At 42.7% G+C, this 16,845-nt stretch overlaps 1 protein-coding gene across 2 annotated transcripts in view; it reads left to right on the forward strand.

The window, feature by feature from the left end:
- The window catches only part of COL4A5 (collagen type IV alpha 5 chain), a 136,537-nt gene that overhangs the window by 61,838 nt on the left and 57,854 nt on the right, over positions 1-16,845 (forward strand). For both annotated transcript variants that reach the window (XM_083595798.1, XM_083595799.1), the window contains exons 7-21: positions 1,263-1,316; positions 3,228-3,254; positions 5,499-5,579; positions 7,754-7,816; positions 8,969-9,004; positions 9,115-9,156; positions 9,257-9,349; positions 10,179-10,232; positions 10,332-10,388; positions 12,347-12,391; positions 12,479-12,532; positions 13,598-13,639; positions 14,369-14,501; positions 15,595-15,768; positions 16,104-16,187. In XM_083595798.1, the coding sequence (XP_083451924.1) occupies positions 1,263-1,316; positions 3,228-3,254; positions 5,499-5,579; positions 7,754-7,816; positions 8,969-9,004; positions 9,115-9,156; positions 9,257-9,349; positions 10,179-10,232; positions 10,332-10,388; positions 12,347-12,391; positions 12,479-12,532; positions 13,598-13,639; positions 14,369-14,501; positions 15,595-15,768; positions 16,104-16,187 (1,039 nt within the window). The remainder of the gene's footprint in view (positions 1-1,262; positions 1,317-3,227; positions 3,255-5,498; positions 5,580-7,753; positions 7,817-8,968; positions 9,005-9,114; positions 9,157-9,256; positions 9,350-10,178; positions 10,233-10,331; positions 10,389-12,346; positions 12,392-12,478; positions 12,533-13,597; positions 13,640-14,368; positions 14,502-15,594; positions 15,769-16,103; positions 16,188-16,845) is intronic.

A 16,845-nucleotide genomic window follows, 5' to 3' on the forward strand; every position in this document is an offset into this window, starting at 1 on the left:
GAATCCTGACAAGGCAGAAGTACTGGTTTTGGGGAACATGGGGTGGGTGGGTTTGGGGGACTCCCTGGTCTTGAACAGGGTAACTGTGCCCCTGAAGGACCAGGTGCACAACCTGGGAGTCATTTTGGACTCAAAGCTGTCCTTGGAGGCGCAGGTCAATTCTGCATCCAGGGCAGCTGTCTACCAGCTCCATCTGGTATGCAGGCTGAGACCTACCTACACACTGTCTTGCCAGAGTGGTACATGCTCTGTTATCTCCTCCTTGAATTACTGCAGTTTGCTCTACATGGGGCTACCTTTGAAGGTGACTTGGAAACTACAACTAATCTAGAATGCGGCAGCTAGACTGGTGACTGGGAGTGGCCGCCGAGACCATATAACAATGGTCCTAAAGGATGTTCATTGGCTCCCAGTGCACAATTCAAAGTGCTGGTGCTGACTTTTAAAGCTCTAAACGGCCTTGGCCCAGTATACCTGAAGGAGTGTCTCAACCCCCATCATTCAGCCCAGACACTGGGGTCCTCCTCCAAGAGTCTTCTGCTAGTTCCCTCACTATGAGAAATGAGGTTACAGGGAAGCAGGCAGAGGGCCTTTTTGGTAGTGGCGCCTGCCCTGTGGAACGCCCTCCCATCAGATGTCAAGGAAATAAACAACTATCTGACTTTTAGATGACATCTGAAGGCAGCCCTGTTTAGGGAAGTTTTTAATGTTTGATGTTTTATCGTGTTTTTACTATTCTGCTGGGAGCAACCCACAGTGGCTGGGGAAACCCAGCCATATGGGTGGAATATAAATAAAATGTTGTTGTTGTTGTTGTTAATTTTGTGGGCCCTTGCATAAAATAAATCCCTCCAAGACTGCAAAGCAGCTTTTCCAGGCTGGATAGGTGCCCTGAACAGGAAAATTTCAGTGGCAATATACTGCAAAATTTTGTTGTAGGGCCCACACATGTGTGTGTGTGTCCACATCAGTATTGGTGTCCCAGCTGCATGGAAAGTGCATCAGTCTATCATGGTCTTATGCAGTTTTCCTCCTCCCTTGGAGCTTCTGTCTTTTTCACATATATCAAATAAAAGTGATGCAAGAAGAGAATATTGAGTATATGGGGGTGGGGTCCTTCCTCGTGTTTAAAAAGATCTGCTATAACCCCTGGTCTGTTGCAACACACCTGTCTCCTTTGCTCTTTCGTTTTATAGCAGCATGCATTTGGGCTTCCTGCTGTCTTTGGTGATGCATTCAAGTCTTTGTTCTGTCCTCTACAGGGAGAACGTGGCTACCCTGGCAGTCCAGGTTTCCCAGGTTTACAAGGCCTCCCTGTAAGTACAAGAAACTTCCTCCTGCAACTGCTATATGTGGTTGATTTTCAGCTGCTGTTTGATGCTTTAAGGGGACTGTTTGACTGAACTGGTTTGCACATAACACTAAGCCGAACTATGACTTTGCAAATATGCAGGCTCCTGGAGAGGAGAGCGTGGCCAGTTTGCTGCTCTTGCAATCCTGCTTTTCCTGCACATCTGTGACCTAAGCCATGATTTGGCTTAGGGTGTTGTCTGAACCAGGACTCATGGCTTGTCTTATAGAATGAACTCATAAATAAGGTTTGTTGTTGGGTTTATAGCTCATTATTTGTCTGGAGGAGGCAAACCATGAACCTGGATTTGGATGACACACTAAGGCAAACCATAGCTCTCAGCAGCACAGCAGCAGAAGGATGGGGGGGGGTGACCAACTGTAATCTCCTACCTTTCCACAAACCTTTGTGCACTTAAGTTCACACTAAACCATGGCTTGGCATAGGATGTCACCCAAACTTAGCTCACTGTATTTTGCTTCTGTGCTGTGTTTCTATGGATATTTTATTGTAAGCCTTAGGCTACAACCCTGTGTCCACTTTCCAGGGAGTAAGCCCCATTGAATTCAGAGGAACTAATTGTGTAACTTAATTTTTTTATTTTAAGTAAGTCCATCATGTGACATACCATATTAAAGCCCTTGAAGTTCTGAAGAGATTTGTGTTTTTAGTTTTGACATATCTCAATACTGGGCTGAGCTTCAAAGATTTTTGTGTAGTCCGGCAAGGCCAAAATTGTCATTTTATTTTTTGAAATTTCAAACCCTCATAACTCAAAAACAGGATGAGATGAAAAATTAAAATTTTAGATTTAAACTTAGTTTTGATCATTCAACAAGTGTACAAAATATTAAGAAAATCGGATGGCATGAGGTTAAAAAAGTTGGATCACTTGATATGGAATGACCCTTAGACCTGTGAAAGACAGGCACAGTAGATCTCCCCACAAGTTTCTATGAGTTTGAGGTGGCCTTCTCCATTGATCTTCATGGCACACAAATGAAATAAATCTGTTGGTTAGAGCATGGCGCTGACAACGCCAAGGCTGCAGGTTCAATCCTTGTATGGGAGAGCTGCATATTCCTGCATTGTAGGGGGTTGGACTAGATTATGCTCAAGATCCCTTCCAACTCTACCATTCTATGATAAAAAAAAATGGAGGGTTTGCTTAATCTCTGGCTGCTTTTGCTTTGCAGGTTAACTTTTCAGCCAGGGCAACAGACCAACCTTGTGCACAGTCCTGTGGTAGTCCTGTAGCAGTGCGCCAATGTTTGGCAGTTTCTGGGCAAGCTGCCACCAAAAGAAACATTAACCGTTTTTATAACATAGTTGTTCATTCGGCACATCTATAATTCCTAGCAAGGCTAAGTTTGTTCAGTTGTCAATTGTCATATTACAGATTGTTTCGATTTCTTTAAAGACAGCTGTACAAAACTTGTGCACCACGAGTTAGTGTTAACTCTACTCAGTCTGTTTTTTATTGGATGATTGCACTGATGGTGGTAGTGTATTGTTTTGTTATGAGACCTCTCAAGTGTTTTATATATTAAAACTTCAGCATCCACCTCAGGGCAGAGAGACCTGTCTTTGAATTGTGCTCTTGTCTCACATAGTTTTGAGCCCTAAGAGTTGATAAGAAGAAGCTCCGTTTATGCTACAAGTGACTTATTAGAGGCAAACTCAAGGCTCCTTGAATCATGGTTTTCTTCTAATCTAAAGAGTACCTTTGACAGTATTCAAGTGTTTGACTCCACCTGTTGTATGTTTGAGTGAACTGCAATTTGAAGCAAGGAAGAAACTGCATTTGCTATCTAATAGAAGATTCATAATTCTTTTCTTCTACTCCCCCCCCCCACTTTTTTTTTTTTTGCTGCAGGGTCCCCCTGGCCTAATAGGGATGAAGGTAAGCTGCCATTTGAATGCGCTGCTGATTCTCAAGCGTTCAACAGTAACATTTGGTCTAATTATGCATTTTATTGGCAGCTAGCAACTTTGAGAACTCATTCTTGTGGTTGAAAATGGGGGATAAAAATGGAGCAGGGGAGATTGGCATGTCAGCATTGGGGGAAGTTCTTTCATTTACAGTGAGTGCCACCAGTAGGTACATCTCAGACTGAAGTGCACCAGAAAATTTAAGATATAAGGCTACAATTCAGATGATGCTGCAGCACTCTTTACTGAATTTATGGGGTGACCACAGTTTTGTTCAAAAGAGCTTATAACATGGGTGTTGGGCCACAACAATGATTTCTATAGTGCAAAATTATCACAGAACCTGAACTTAAACAGGTAAAGCTAAAAGGGACCCCTGACCATTAGGTTCAGTTGTGGCCGACTCTGGGGTTGCGGCACTCATCTCGCTTTATTGGCCGAGGGAGCCGGTGTACAGCTTCCGGGTCATGTGGCCAGCATGACTAAGCCGCTTAAGCCGCTTCTGGCGAACCAGAGCAGCACACAGAAATGCTGTTTACCTTCCTGCCGGAGTGGTACCTATTTATCTACTTGCACTTTGACGTGCTTTTGAACTGCTAGGTTGGCAGGAGCAGGGATTGAGCAACAGGAGCTCACCCCGTCGCGGGGATTCAAACCGCCGACCTTCTGATTGGCAAGTCTTAGACTCTGTGGTTTAACCCACAGCACCACCCACGTCCCATAACCTGAACTTAGCATTGCACAAAAGAATGTGTAACCAACATGGCCAATGCTCAGTGATGGAGGGAGATGCGGTGCAAAATTCACGGAAGGGACAATATTGGGGAAGGCTGTTTAGTTTGATGAGAATGAGCCACAGCAAGCCTTAGCCTCTTGCAAGGAGGATTTGGAAAGCTTTTGCTTCTGGTTGTGATAAAGTGCAACTTTACAAAAGCTAAGAAAATGAATTTCAATAGGGACAAATGTAAGGTTCTTCACTTAGGCAGGAAGAACCAGATGCGCAAATATCAGGTGGTGGACACCTGGCTTACCAGCAGTACATGTGAAAAGGATCTAGGGGTCTTGGTGGACCACAAGTTTAACATGAGTCAACAGTGTGAATCACTGTGTGATGCAGCAGCAAAAAAAGCTAACACTATCCTAGGCTGCATCAAGAGAATTATATAGTGTCCAGCTCAAGGGAAGTAATAGCAGCATTCTATTCTGCCTTGGTCAGACCACACCTGGAATTCTATGTCTAGTTCTGAGCACCACAAGTTAAGGGTGTTGACAAGCTGGAACATGTGCAAAGAAGGGCAACCAAGATGATCAGGAGCCTGGAAAGCAAGCTTTATGAGGAACGGTTGAAGGAGCTGGGGATGTTTAGCCTGGAAAAGAGGAGAGTGAGAGGAGATATGATAGCCAAATTCAAATATCTCAAGGGGTGTCACTTGGAAGATGAAGAAACTTCGTTTTCTCCTGCTCTGGAGGATAAGACTTCAACCAATAGCTTCAAGTTACAAGAAAGGAGATTCTGACTAGGAGGTCAGAAAGAGCTTTTGGACAGTGGAACAATCTCCCTCAGGAGGTTGTGGACTCTCCTTCATTGGAGGTTTTTAAGCAGAGGTTGGATAGCCATCTGCCATGGGTGCTTTAGCTGACATTCCTGCATCACAGGGGGTTGGACTAGATGACCCTTGGAGTCCCTTCCAACTCTACAACTCTATGATTCTATATCATCTGAATTGGACAAATTGTGGTTGATCTTAATTATGATTTGTTTGAAAAAAGCCAACTTCAATCTATGATTTTTGATGGAGGCTTGTTTCAGCAAACCATAGTTACGACCGACCACAATTTGGGATTCAAATGTACCGGTAACTAAACCGTCTCTTCCATGTGACAGCAGCAGAGTAGCAGATGCGACGGAAGAGGGTGCAAGCCTGAAGCTTGCTTCAGCTTGTTTTTGTCATACTGAACTATGGTTTAGCCACAACTTTTGAACACAACCCCTGTATACTTCAAATCATTGGTCAGAAAAATATTATGAATGAGTTCCCACAGGGAAATTTCTAAGTAAAAAAAAATGCTTGGAAGGTTTCTTTTGCACAGTTAAGCTCCTATAAGAAAGAAATTGTCACTTTGAGACATAAATGTTTCTGATCTAGCTCTTTTGTAATATGTTCGAGTATTCCTTTCTTACTCCAAATTTCTTTATTTCTTTCTTTCCTTTTAGGGGGAGCCAGGTGAGATACTGACATCTTTGCAGCCAGGACAAAAGGGTGATCAAGGATTTCCAGGACTACCAGGACTACCAGTAAGTTGATGAAGATGTCACTTTATGATGTCTTGCCTGTGTAAAAAAAAAAAAAAAAGTAAGCGCCACAGCATTAATTGCATTTATGACAGTGTTAGTAATAAGTGCTGAATATTCAGAGCAATAAATACAGGTATAGGTTTTGTGTGTACTTTTGTGTGAACTTTTTGGGTACACATAATAAACAAATTGAAATAATAACAGGCTTCAAACTACCATTAAACTCATTATTTTTAAAAAATATTTTTTTATTAAGTACAAATTAGAAAACATACATATTTACAACAAAAGAAAATACAAAAGAAAAAGAAAATACATAAACTCATTAATTGAATTATTTGGTTATTTTTTATCTAATGATAACAAAATGATAGTACATCTTTTAACTTCTGCACAGATGATTGTTGGCTGTGGGAGAATCTCTGCAATTGCAGATAGGCTTATAAGAGTTGGGAGTTGGGACATAGTTTACACGGTTAAATTAACTAACATGGCAATGATCAGAAAGGGTAGACAACTGAGCAATGTCTTTATAGCAAAATACAGTATGTTATGTACTGGACTAACAAAGTTCTAGAAAAATATACTGTACTAGTTGTACATTATTCATTTATTGCAATTTATACTGTTCCATTTTACTTTGTAATATGTTTATGGTGTGTTAAAATTAACTGGGGACTGTTTTGAATGTAAAACCAAACTTTATGGGTCCCCAGATTTACATTTTTCTATTACGTACTGTTTTGGAATCTGCTTTCAAGCTGCAGTTGTGTGAAGGAGCCACCAGGTGGCAGCTGGGAGCTACAGAAAGTCATCCATAGGGCTGTTTAACCAGAAAATCAGGCTCTTATTTAGATCAAAGTGTGTGTTGTAAGTGTGTTTATTGCCAAACTGGGGCTGTGCTGCAAACACTGTTGAGTTCATGGGCAGAAGAGAGTGCATGCTCAGAAATGGAGTCCACAGGTTTCTGTTCGGAAACGATGAAATCCAGGGAAGTTGGTTCCAAAAGAAAAAACAGCTTTGTTTGCAGTTTGTCCTAACAATTGCCTCACTGTTTCGTCCTGCTATCTGATTCTCTCACAGTTCCACAGTTTTGTGCCCAGCATCAGTACAAGCACATCAGGAAGCTCTGTTTGTATCCCAGATCAGCGGCTTATTTTTAGTGGGTCTGTTCTTTGAATTGAGCAGGGGTCAAAACACCAGTGCAATTCGTTCGTTCCATTGATTTGTTTCTGTGTGAGCTGAAGACATCAAAGCCTTTCTAAACCTCTCCTCTCCAGTGTGAACAGCAATGTGATGCAGTGATTAGAGTGTTGGGCATTGACACTGGGAGGCCAGGATTCAAATCCACACTCATCCATGAAGTTTACTGGGTGACATTGAGCCATTCATTATCCCTCAGCCTAACCTACCTTACAAGGTTGTGTTGAGGATAAACTTGGGAGGGGAAGAAGTGCTTACACCACCCAAAGCTCCTTGGAGCGAGAGAGAAAAAAGGGGGGGGATATAAGGCAGTAAAATATGTAACAGGACTGGGCGATACTTTGTCCACAACCAGTTTGAAGTCCATATCATGATATTGGGTTTCATAATTTTTGACCCCGCAATATATTGTGAATCATGATGTGTGTGCTATGCAAAAATCACGATGCAGGAAAAACTGTGGAGGCAGCCACTGCTTCTACATACCTTCATCCTTATTTCAGACATCATGATATATCAATATATTGTGACATTTAGCTGGTGAAAACCAGATATCCCCCGGCCCTAATAAATAATAATAAACAAACCAGAGGCGCCCCTCCCTGAGGAGTGTGCTCTATGCCACCCTCTCCCTGCTACACAATAGAAACGCAGACAAATGAGGAGCAAGCAGCTGAGGTTCCTAAGGGGAGAGCTCTGATGGAGCCATTATCACTGGTCACAATGGAAGGGAGGGAACTGTAAACACTGTTTTCTGAAATGCAGGTGAGAGATAGCTGCAGAAGTACATAGCAAGGGTAGGCAGCCCTCCAGAAGTTGATGGGGCTTCAACTCCTGACCATTGGCTGTGCTTGCTGGGACTGGTGGGAATTGGATTTGGAAGGCAACAAGTCTCTGGCACCTGCCCTGGAGTTTGCTGTGGGTTTCCTCTTGCCCAAAGTTTGACTCTTCCTTTTCTTCTCTTGTTCCAGGGCCCCGCAGGTCCCACTGGAGCGCAGGGCCCTACTGGTCCTCCTGGGCCCCCAGGTTTGCTGGTACGTTTCCTTGATGACCTCCATCTGGCTTGCAGAATGAGTAGGTGGTGAAAGAAAAGTGCTTGTAGCTGGCCAACTTGCGGTTTCAGAAGTGGTGGGGGCAAACAGGTTGCCCAGGTCTATGGCCTATGCCCCTTTCTCTTGTCCTGGTCATCACGACAGGTCCATGTTTGCATCAGGGTGAACTGTAACAATTTCCTAGGGAGCAGGGATTTATATCAAAGGTCCAATGTATGGAGTTTTGCATGTGAAAGAACCATACCTTTGACCCGACCCATATGGCTCCCTTATGCACATATCCCTGGAGATGTCTGGGGATCATATTTGCAGAAAAATAGCTCCCACACTGTTATGTTATATGAGTATAATAAATACAGAATTTAGAATCCCACTTGCCTTCTTCTGAAACAGGCTAACCTTTCTCATATGCACATCACTTGCAAAGCATTCTAGTCTAGGGATCAAATATCAGTGGCACAATTCAAACCATGTTCTAAACTATGGTTGAAGGATTGCTTGAACCAGGCCACTGAGATTTGATCTCTAGACAACTATGTTTCCTTTGCGGTGTATATATGTGATCAGGAGCAAGCTGTGGGCTCATGTTGCTCCCTTCGCAGATGTGGCTTGACTTTGAGTTTCTTGTTTAGTGCAAACCACAGTTTACCATGATATATGAATTAGCCAACTATAGTTCATGCTCACTCTCCAAACAGGAATGGGAAATGACACCTAAAAGTAGGTTTCAAATTGAAGTTTGGAAAGCAAGTGCAGTGTGGTGATTTGGATAACTTGCCCGCAGTATCTCTTCCTATTTTCCCTTGTGGTGGGGAAAACTGGGGAGATAAGTGGGTGTAATAAGTGCACCCCCTTCCCAAATGTTGCCTGTGAGCGGATGCAGCCCTCTCCTGGAGTACCCCTTTCTCTTCCATTACAATTAAGTATATTCCAAGTGATAAACCTGGGGTGGAGTTTTTCTTTTCTCCCCTTCCCCTGATTTATTTATTTGTCACTATAAAAGAAAGGAAAGAAACAATAAATAAATAGCAACAACAGAGCCAATGCTCTGTTTCTCAGAAGGCCAGCATGGATTTATCTTGTGGGGTTACAGAAGTAGTCCTGGAGATTGACTGCCGTGTTTGTCATTTTCAGGGTCCTCCCGGCCCCCCAGGACTACCGGGTCCTAAGGTATAGTATATTTTAACAGTGTTTGTCCTTGTTTGGTTGTTTGCATTCAGTCTCATGTACTTAGGGTTTGTCGTCGTCTTCTTCTTCTTATCATTTCAAATTCCTTTTAGGGCAACATGGGCTTGAACTTCCAAGGGCCAAAAGGAGAAAAGGTAAGTGTGGGGCATGGAAGTGGAGATTTGATTCTGCTCATTCTTCTATGAGAGTGGCCTAATGATGTTAACGTGCCTTGTTGTCTCCTGCGGGAATTAGGGTGAGCAGGGACTCCAAGGACCCCCGGGACCCCCAGGACAGCTTGGCGAACAGAAAAGAACAAATGATGTAGAGTTTCAGAAAGGTGATCAGGTAAGTGAGAGGAAGATGGTTCCACAGGCATTCTTCCTTCAGCCAACCTTCATGGGTTGCTCTGGTTTGCATCAGTGGGTCACACTGTACCACACTTCCCCATCCCATCCGGCCCATTGTCTGGAGGAGAGTGTGAATGCCCCTGCCTTCGCTGCCTGCCCCTTTTGCCTGCACTTCCTCCAAACATACTTTGTGCAGCCCAAAATGCAGGCTTGACCACCTACTAACTCCTGTAATCTCTGCATCTGCAGCAAATCTGCATCTCTTGCCTGCAGCACCAGCTACAAAGCAGAGGCGGGGCTGCTGCTACAATTGTTTTAACTGTTTTTAATTTTTTTTAATTTGGGTGGGGGTTTTGCTTGCTTTTGCTGTTGACTTCTGCTGAGTGAGGGGAGAGGTGTATAAGGAAAGAGGGACACAGCCTGCCTCACATAGCAGATGCCTCTAAATTCTGCTGGAACATAATAAGACAATCAATCTAGCAGGATGCTCATAATTTAGCAGCGCAAATTATAACATGAGATAAAGAGGAGGAGAGAGGAAAATTTAGAACAAGAATACCCAGATAGGTTGGGAATAGAGAGTGGAAGGGAAATATATGAAAATAAGTTTTCTTTCTTTTTTTCTTTTCTTATCATTTTTTTTTTATGCAACAGTTGTCGTACTAATGTTAATATACCAATGAAGAACTGTAATAGAAAAGCAAATGAAAACAAATAAATCCTGCTGGGGCATTGTACCTTAGATGGGAGCGAAATATTAAGTCCTCAAGGGCAGTGATTTATTTTCAACTATATCGTCTTTCTCTCTCTTCCCCCATGCTTGACAGGGCGTTCCAGGTGACCGAGGCCCCACAGGTCCCCCTGGGTTTCCAGGTCCTCCTGTAAGTCAGTTCCTTTCTGAGTCATTTTTGAAATCATAGCAAAGTGCACTAAACATCTTTGTTGTCACGGGTGCTGACGCTGTGCTTCCTTTTTTCCAGGGTCTTCCCGGTGGTGGAAAAGGTGAAAAAGGTGAGCAAGGAGAACCAGGCAAAAGGGTAAGTAACTTCTTTGAACTCAACGTTTATCTTTCCAGACCTTGTATAACTTTGGGGATTCAGGTTGGGTCACCAAATACTGGGTAAGAAATTTTCCTTTCTCCTATGGTCCGCTAAGATAGTGGGTTGGTCAGTGGTTTTCCCTGGACAAGAAGGGCCTCATTGATGGCACACACCAGAATGCAGGTTTTTTATTCTGGGTTTAATTTAAACTGGACTGATTCCTGTTCTATCCTTGGAGTGGGCACTGGCAACTATTAACAGAGAGAAACCTGATCACCTGGGCCAGCAGATCGCACTCCTACAAAGGCTCATTATTTGGGGGAGAAGGGGCTGTTGATGCATGATTCATTGAGTGGCTGGGGCCTACAGATAAACCACATCCAGTCATGGCAGACCAGAAGATGTAAATACATTTATTAATTTCATTTCCAAATCTCTCACCACGAAACATCCTCAGGTGATTTAACAATAAAACAGAAACAATAAAAAGTATATAAAAACACAAATTCAAATCCAATAAATACAGAATGGGATAACAATCTCCACATAAAAGGATTGTTGAAGCATTCACAGAACTCACAGGCATTAGACTCTGTCACACGAAGCTTAGATATTTAAATTATAACAAGAAACCTTAACAGACTCACAAAACTGTCTCCCAAAGAGCTGAAATAGTAAGAAGTGGCTGCAAAGCCCATGTTTACAAAGCATTAACTTTACAAAACATGGAAACCACACTGTGAGCACTGGCTTTGCAACCGCTCCTTAGAGTGTGATTTCCATATGTTGTAAAGTTATTCCAAGGAATCTTTCATTTTTTTTCTCTCCTGAAGCGTGTTCATCAGCAATATTTTAATACATATTGACACAACCAGCTTTAGCCACTGTTAATTTATTTTCTTATCAGACACATGGTAGTAAGAAAATCTTAGAATCCCCCCCAAAACTGCTATCCTTGTGGATTCTGTCACCCGTCAAGGATGAGCTGTAAATTTAGCACATCTTAGGAATGCAAGTGATTTATTGTTCATAATTTCCATCCTAAAACCAACATGACAATCTTAATTCCTTTGTGGTGGGGATGGTATATGGTAGCGCTGTGGGTGCCTTTTCTACAGCTCAGTGCGCAAGATGCCACTGTTTATATTCAAAACTCTTCTCTTCTTTTCTTTTCTTTTCTTTTCTTTTCTTTTCTTTTGGAGAAATTCACTAGGTCCCCCCTTGCCTTTCATTTTTGTTGTTTTAGAAAGCCAGTCTTTTAATAATTTCTTTGGCCACGCTATGCTTTCTACTTTATCAAAGGGACTTTGAGAATCAACCCCTCCAAGAAAGATCTTCCTGTAATTTGCAGAAAAGGAAGATTGATAAATATTACAGAATCAGCCTGGGAGTATTTCCTTTTCTGAATTTTTAAAATTGAATTTTAATAACAAACAGTCTGCAAGAAGGAGAAATGAAAGAAAACATAGGTTGGTGTGTTTTTTAAGGATAAGTTGTCACAGTTGCAAAGAAGAAGTAGTACAGGGTACAGCTCTGTGATTTATGAAGCCAATAATAAGGCATACCAAGAGGAAAAGGAGGTGTGGTCTGAATTACAACAATTACAAATTTTTATTTTGTAAAAATAAGATTAAAAAACAACCCATTGTACTGTATTAAATCCAGAAACTCACATAGAGCCTAAGTTTGTTTGTCTGTTACATTGCCCTAAGAATTCATGCCATCATCTGTTTGCTGTGCTTTTTACTCCTGTCATTGTCAGCCTTGGTCCTTGTTTTAATTACCCATGCTTACTATGGGGGTTGCCTGCCTGTTGGTATTCTTCCGGAAAGTTGCGCTGGAGAGACATTTTTCATATTATCTTAGCAAGTGGTATGAACAGCGCAATGTCAGTAGCATATTTGTGCTTCCGAAACTGCTTGATTGCTTTTTCAATACACATTTGTATTTTAAAGGGGAAACCTGGCAAGGACGGAGAATCTGGTCAGCCTGGCTTGCCTGTGAGTCTATTACATTTTTCTTCCTTCTATAATGACCTTTCACAGTTTAAGTTTTTTGAGGATTGATTTCTTCTCTCTCCATCATAGGGTTTGCCTGGAGGTCGTGGTATACCTGGTTTTCCAGGAAGAGATGGAGAGAAAGTGAGTATGTTTTGCAACATGGAAAGCTCATTTTATTTGTTTGTCTGAAGTATTTTCACCCCACTCTGGAGCCAAAAAGAACTCTTCTAGTTGGCTTGCAATCTAAAATAGGCTCCCAAGGTGTGGTCCGGGGATCAGCAGTGGTTTGAAAGTTTTGTTCAGGTAGCTTGCAACAGCATGTCTCCAGAGTGGCTTCAGTGGCTACTTCATCATTGCCAGGTCCTTGTGGTCTGTGTGGAAGGTTTGTGGGATGGACCAGAAATGACAGAGGGAGGCTCTGCCATCCTCAGAGGAATAAAGCCATAGCTCGCAGAAAGTCAGGGGAAGGTCTCTAGGCTAAGTGGTCTGCCAAGAAGATCCTTGACTATTTTTGAATGGTCTGCAGAGGGCGGAAAGTTTGAGAACCAGTGATATAAAGGGCATGATACAAAATGAAAATTGGTTGATAGGGAGGAGGGGGGAAATGAATCCATTTCTTTGATGCAAAGTTATTAAAATGGCAAGAAAATGGCAGCAGTTCAAGGAGAAGAGGAGGTAAAAGTTACAGCGGTACCTCGGGTTACAGATGCTTCCAGTTACACACACTTCAGGTTACAGACGCCGCTAACCCAGAAATAGTGCTTCAGGTTAAGAACTTTGCTTCAGGATGAGAACAGAAATCGTGCGGCGGCAGCGGGAGGCCCCATTAGCTAAAGTGGTGCCTCAGGTTAAGAACAGTTTCAGGTTAAGAACGGACCTCCGGAACAAATTAAGTTCTTAACCCGGGTTACCACTGTACTGTGTTCTTAGCAAGCCAATGGAATGGCCCTGCCTCCCTTGGCTCTCTCTGTTTTGACGGAATAGCGTCATCTTAAGGAGACATGCCTTGGTAGCTCAGTCGGTGATGTGGGTTCAAGCCCCATGTTGGGCAAAAGATTCCTGTATTGCAGGGGGTTGGACTAGATGACCCTTGTGGTCCCTTCCATCTCTATGATTCTGCGGGGGCTTGGTGGAGCTTGTTTCTTAGCAAAGTCAAGTGAGTGGCCCTGCTTCCCTATTAAACTTGCTGAATTTTTTTTTGGGCAGGGCAGTAAAGGTGACGCTGGTCTTCCTGGTCCTCCTGGACATGTAAGTTTCTGCCCATTCATTCTGTTTCCTCCCTCCCTTAAGTTCCCCTGTGGCATGTTGATTATGTTCATTTAATTCACTTACTTTTAATGTTTTGTGTTGTAATTGTAAAATGTTACAAAGTGGTATTATACAGTGGTACCTTGGGATGCAAACGGGATCTTTTCCGCATCCTGAATGGAACGTTCGCATCCTGAATGGAACGTAAGACACGACGGTGCATCTGTGCGTGCGTGGGTCGTGTTTTGCCACTTCCGCGCACGTGTGTGATGTCATTTTGAGCATCTGCGCATGCGCGAGCGGCGAAACCCGGAAGTAACGCACTCCGTTACTTCTGGGTTGCCGCGGAGCGCAACCCGAACGCGCTCAACCTGGAGCACATTCAACCTGAGGTATGACTGTACATTACATCGGCTACCGACACCACCCCCCGCCAAAAAACCCTTACAAATATATACCAATACACAGCTTTTTTTGAAAATGAGCATGGTCTTAAAATGAATAATACTTATAGATATTTTGAAGATGACCTATTATGTCTTTGCAGGAACCATCCCTTTGTAAATATCTATCCCAGTATGCTAAAAAATGATTCCAGTTTTCACAATACACCATGATCTCCACTGGTTTGCTCCCAGCCTCCATGAAACATGACTAAGTACTAATTTAGCTTGATAGAATCTCTGTCCTTTTCTGTGTGTGTAATTTTCTTTTAATGGAATATTCCAGGCAATTCTAAGGCCAGGTACTGGAACAACGGTGGGACCAAAAGGTAGTAAAGGGTTGCCAGGAATTCCTGGAGACAAAGGAGAACGTGGATATCCAGGCCAACAGGGGCCACCTGGCCTACCAGGTTCACCAGGTAAGACCCTTGAGTGTCTGGAGCATTACGACCAAACACACACGAAGCGACTTCTCCCCAAAGCCAGTTCAGGAATCAGGGCTGATTTGGACCCTGATTTTGTTCTGGATTCGGCCAAATCAGTTGCCCATCATCCCTAGTAGGAATTCTGTTTGTTTGTTTGTTTTGAGATATTTTATAATGTGACACCAGCACTCTCCAACAAGGATCTCACTGCTCTGCTTAAAGGTAAAAACCTGGGATCTACTGGAATCTTCTCACCATCCAAGCCCATAGTGATAAATCAGACTAGCACAAGTGATTTTAAAGTTGTATTTAAGCTACAGCTATAACAGAACTGACAGAGTAGAGAATACGAAATAAGGAATAAATAACACAAAGGTTCTGACATGTCCTTATTGCTTTTCTCCTGTGCTTACTTTGACCGCATTCACACCTGACATATAAAGCACTATGTTCCCCAGGCATGCCCAATATGCCTTACTTTACTTCCGCTTATGTTGTAACTTCCCAACTGCTTTTCTATGATGTAGTGTCCCCATAATGCAGAGACCCCTTGGTTATAATTATGCTGCATTAGATGCAAAGACACACACCTACTTTACCTTGGCCTCTCTGATGGTTATGATTATTTATTATTGATGTTATATATCACATGCAGTTTGGCTCTTTTCCTTGTGTGTTGGGCAAAACCAGGGGGTGGAAAGAAAACCCAGAGTTGATTTTAAGTATATTATAATAACCAAAAGGCTTTACACAGAGGTATTTGTAGAAGCCCTCTCACTCCCAAGTTGATCTTTTAAAAGGAAACATCACCCACTGGTGTGTTTCCTTCTCTCTCTCTTATACAGCTTGAATTCCTTGTGTGTAGCTGTGAGATTTCACACCTGTACAACCCAAATGCTTTCCATGTGTCTGAAACTCTTACTTGCCAGCCCTTGTTGGGAGTGCCCATTTTAAATAGTTGCCTCTTGATAGAGCAACTTGCAAAAAAAGATGCTTTGCTTCATTGCCTGGTTGGTTTCCCTTTGCTTCTCTCTAAAAGCGTCCTAATTTTGAATTACAAAGATGCTGAGATCTTTTCTCATTGCAGGAATTCCAAGTGTTGGCTCTCCTGGTACTCCTGGTTTTCCCGGTGAGAGAGGACAGAAGGGGGATCAAGGCCTTCCTGGAATCCCAATACCAGGGCCACCTGGAAATGATGGACAACGAGGCTTACCTGGCCCTCCTGGCCCTCCTGGGCCCCCTGGAACTACCATTCCACCCAGTAAGTAATGTTTTTTGTCTATAAATCAGTGGCTAAAATGCTCTTCATTTGAGGAATGGCTAGCTGGGTCTTCAATACACACAGTCTCAAAGCTTTTAGATGGCTCATGAATTCAGTCCCTACCAACTCCAGGTAGGACTGGGAAACGCTCGTGTCTGATACCCAGGAGAGCTGCTGCCAATCCATGTAGACAATACTGAGCTAGAAGAACCAGCTTCCTAAGTAGCTTGTCAGTCTTACATGGGTGGATGGAAGATGGAGCAAACTTACTGCGCTTTGGCTCATCTACCCATAAGTTCTCTTAGTTCTTGAACTGCATTTGCTTTTCCTTTCAGTTGACAGACTCTGTGAGCGAGGACCCCCTGGCCTCCCAGGACTCCCAGGAGAACAAGGATTTATGGGGGAGAGGGGCCAGAAAGGTGGGTTCCCACAATGCCATTGATTTTTTTACTTGTCTTTCATAGGCTGTGGTCCAAAGAGTGGTTTAGGTTCATGTAAGGAAATTCCACTGGTCCAGTCCCAGTTTAACTTCTCTCCACCCACCATCATATTACAGACTTCTCCTGAAATTCCATGTAGTTTCCAAAGAGTTATCCATGTGATTTCTTTGGGTGGGTGGGACTGTTTGACAAAAGCATATCTAAAGCCTTCTGGAGGTCACTAAAGTAGTTTCATCTAGACATGCTTCAGGATGCACTGATAGGAATTTAGTTATCCACTGGATAACTAAATGCTCCAATGTAGTTTTTGGCTTTTAAAGGCTATCAAAATACATTCAGAAATGGTTAACAGAAAATCCTATTTAATATTTAAAAAATATGCCGATTTTTAAAAAATCTAAGATTAATGCAGAAACAGAATGGAATAGTCATAAATGTGATAAAGGCCAGGAACTTGATTTGCCCCTCCCCCTTTTCATCTTTGTATCCTGTCCACTGTTTTTAGAGCTTATTCCACCACCAAAAGATGTGAATTGGAACAAGCATCAGCAGTTTTAAAGCTTGTTTTGTATGTGGATATGATGACTGAATGTGGTGGATCTAGGGGAGACATTTTATATCACAGACTGTATCCATT

The sequence above is a fragment of the Podarcis filfolensis genome, assembly GCF_964270895.1.
Source record: "Podarcis filfolensis genome assembly, chromosome: Z".
In the NCBI taxonomy this organism is placed as follows: domain Eukaryota; kingdom Metazoa; phylum Chordata; class Lepidosauria; order Squamata; family Lacertidae; genus Podarcis; species Podarcis filfolensis.